The 3,179-nt window shown below is 36.6% G+C and overlaps 1 protein-coding gene across 1 annotated transcript; it reads right to left on the bottom strand.

Annotated features, from left to right (window-relative positions):
- Window positions 1-749: 749 nt before the first annotated feature.
- LOC18608721 (uncharacterized) lies at window positions 750-2,066 on the bottom strand. The gene is made up of 2 exons (XM_007043548.3): window positions 1,763-2,066; window positions 750-1,672 (listed from the first exon to the last, which is right to left on the bottom strand). Exons 1-2 carry the CDS (start codon window positions 1,979-1,981, stop codon window positions 1,022-1,024), a joined length of 870 nt encoding a protein of 289 aa, XP_007043610.1. The 5' UTR covers window positions 1,982-2,066; the 3' UTR covers window positions 750-1,021.
- Between the last annotated feature and the right edge of the window lie 1,113 nt (window positions 2,067-3,179).

The raw sequence follows: 3,179 nt of genomic DNA, 5'->3' as shown, positions 1-3,179 counted from the left end.
TCATTAATCAAAATATCATTTATAATTTTATGTTCATGTGACGCTGATGTGATGTTAACATGAAAAGTAAAAATGTCACATTATCATGTCATCATGTTATATCAATATACCATATTATCATCTCTTATGATATGTTAATATATCATGTTGACATAAAATGATAAGTGACAATTTAATTAAAAATAATTAATCAATCATTATCATAAATATTTATTTGGCTCTAAATAAAAATACAAACTCATGTAATAAAAGAATAATAGCTTATTTGAATTTTTTTAAAATAGTTTAAGAGTTTTTTTTTAGTATTATGCCTCTTGAACTATTAAAATAAACATGTTCATAGGAGAGAAAACATATTAAAAGAAACATGATAGAAGCTGCTTTGTTTCTTGAACATTAATTTCTTTATACTATTATTTGCTAACATCAATTTTTTTCTTGTATTTATATTTGATATGTAGTAATTAATGAAACACAATAACTTCACCAGCTCTGTCATGAATTTAATTACAGAGCAGAGTTTCATGAGGACCATGACTAACTAACCAAGCAAGGAGAAGGAAGAAGATCATACTGTGGACTTACATAAATGCAGTTATGCATCTTTGAACCGGGAAAAAAGTATTTTCTTTTTTTAAAATCTGGCGATGGAATCCAGTGCACTTAAACAGCGTGCTTGATATATAATTAATAAAGGTTCTTATTTTAGCATATTAATACTAGAAATTATCGATGACTTTGCGCTTCAATTCTTAGTAAGTACCAGAATAATATTGAATACAATGATTAACAACTGATGTATTTACAGACACTTTCGTGATTAACATTATCCTCTAAGTAGAAAACTCGTAAAGCCTGAAACAAGTAAAATTCTTCTCGTCATTCTCTATCACAAGTTCTAGCAAGCCTCGGCGTTTCTGGAAAGCTCATAGTAAGAATTTATATACTTTACTATCAATATTTATGAGGCAATCAAAACTTAATTTTTTATTTCCGCCAACAAAATTATGTCTCTCTATCATCACCACACAACTTCCACGGCAGTGCAATGCAAGGCAGGCAAATTCTCCAGCAGATCAAAGGTTAGCATGGAAGCCTTGGGCTTCTGTGGCCGGTCCGAATATCCCACCGGCAAAGGTGCCGGCGTGGTTCTCTCGAATGTTCCTAACCACTTAGCTTGCATGTACTTATGCTTTCTCCATGGGGCCAAGTGCATTTTTTTCTCTTTCATGCATTTTTTGGCTGCAGTGCATAGAATCTTGATCAGTGCTTTTAGCCTCTCTGCTTTACCAACCAATAGTTCTGGAAGCCGGGCGATTAACTTGTTGTAATCTTCATTGGCCCTTGCCATTTCGAATTCAGCTCGGAAGTTCAACTCGATGACGACCCTTACCTCTCCCTTTTTGGGGTTTGATTTGTCCAACACCTCTAAGTACGTGTGCTCCCCTGAGGGAATTTCAGGGGAGCTGCGCCACTTGGACCTGCATATGTAACAATTGAAACCAACGTTTTGAAGACAAATCGAGAGTTCTCTTTGCAAGCAGTTCCGGCAACCTCCGGCCACCGGTCTCCGACAAGCGCATTGCACTCCCATCACATCTAATTCCCTCAATGCCTCTTTTGTAGCTTGTCGAATTCTTGATTCCAGAGAAGTAGTTCGGTACAATGTTGCCTACACGAACATTAATCACGAAAATTTTAATCACCCATTCTTAAATTCTCCAATATGTTTGTCATGTTTAGATATTGGACAAAAATTTACCTGAAGAAGCTGTTCTTGGGCTTCCCAGAAAATCTTGTTCTGTTCAACCTGGCTAAGATCCTTATCGTCATTAGCATCTTCATCAAGGTCAAGAAAATTTTCCTCTGACTCATTGCTTCCGTCCAAGAACCCAAACATCATGTCGGCAAAACTCGCCGCTCCGTCGAGGAACTTGTCGATTTCCTCGGAATTCTGTCGTGTCACCGGGAACTTTTCCATTTCTCCGGCCACGGGAATTTTTGTTGGTTTCCTTTGTTAGGGAATTTGCAAATTTTGTGCTCTTAGTTTTTGTTCCCAACGACGAAAATTGTCACCAATTTTATAGCAAGTAGCAAAGGTGCTGGGTCCTACGTGGGACTGAGTTGTCCCAGGTGGACGGACGAACCGCCGCGGACAGGGAAGAGGGACCATCGCTTACGCGGCAAGTGATAACTGGGTTATGAGTAAGTCTTTTCGGTGGATTGAGGATTAGACAGCTGCGATCCACGTCAGAGTAACCAATAATTCAAGACCAGGAGATGCAGTGTGGATATGCTTGGGAAATATACTATTATTAGCTTTATGTTTAATTTGATTATTTTAATTTCAAACTGATTACTGTTTCCTAATAATGATTAGGGGTGTCAAGTGTTGTTGCGCTATCCTAATCGTAGGAGATGGAAATGAAGAGATAGCTAGAAATTGCCACGTGGAATAACGTATCAGGAAGTCACGTGGCATTGTCTTGGGATGTTGATGGGAAAGCTTATCCAATTTGAGTGGCAACCATACTGCTTGTCCGGATATTCCAACAGCCCCAGTAGGTTCTTATAGAATGTAAGAATAATGAAAGATGAATATTCCAATTTAGGGTTTTGCTCCGTTGGTTTGCCTTGGAAGTAAATGTCCCCCCAAGTATGGCTAATTTTGACTTATTTCTTGATTTATTTAATTTTTATTTTACTGTTTCAGATGCTCTATTACATTAATAAGTAATTTTTTTTCAAAATTAAATTTGATAATAATCTGTTTGACCGAGTAAAAGTAGTTGCATTAAATTTAAAATAAAAAACATTAAAATTAAAATGGAAGGCAACAGGGAAGAAGCAGTTGGGAAGTGAAGGGCTTTAATGTCATTTGAAGGGTGCATGTTGTTTGGCGGTATGAATTACACCCGCAAGCCCAAAACAATGGGCTCAAGTGGTTTTCTGGCGGAAGTGAAAAAAATAATTGCTTCTGTTTTTTGTCCTTTTCAGGGATGGGCAACGGGTTGAAATCCCATATTACTTCCTCAAAAAACAGTACAAGAGAAAACATTATATAATATATACAGGTAATTAGGAGTAACTAATTAGGTAATTAGCATACTTAATTAACCCTTTTTTGAACCAGTCAAGTTAATATATTGGCAGTGGTATCTATATTAAGTATATTATCT

This window comes from Theobroma cacao, chromosome 2 (assembly GCF_053813885.1).
Source record: "Theobroma cacao isolate CCN51 chromosome 2, ASM5381388v1, whole genome shotgun sequence".
NCBI classification, from domain to species: domain Eukaryota; kingdom Viridiplantae; phylum Streptophyta; class Magnoliopsida; order Malvales; family Malvaceae; genus Theobroma; species Theobroma cacao.
This window is presented reverse-complemented; position numbering and strand designations above follow the sequence as displayed.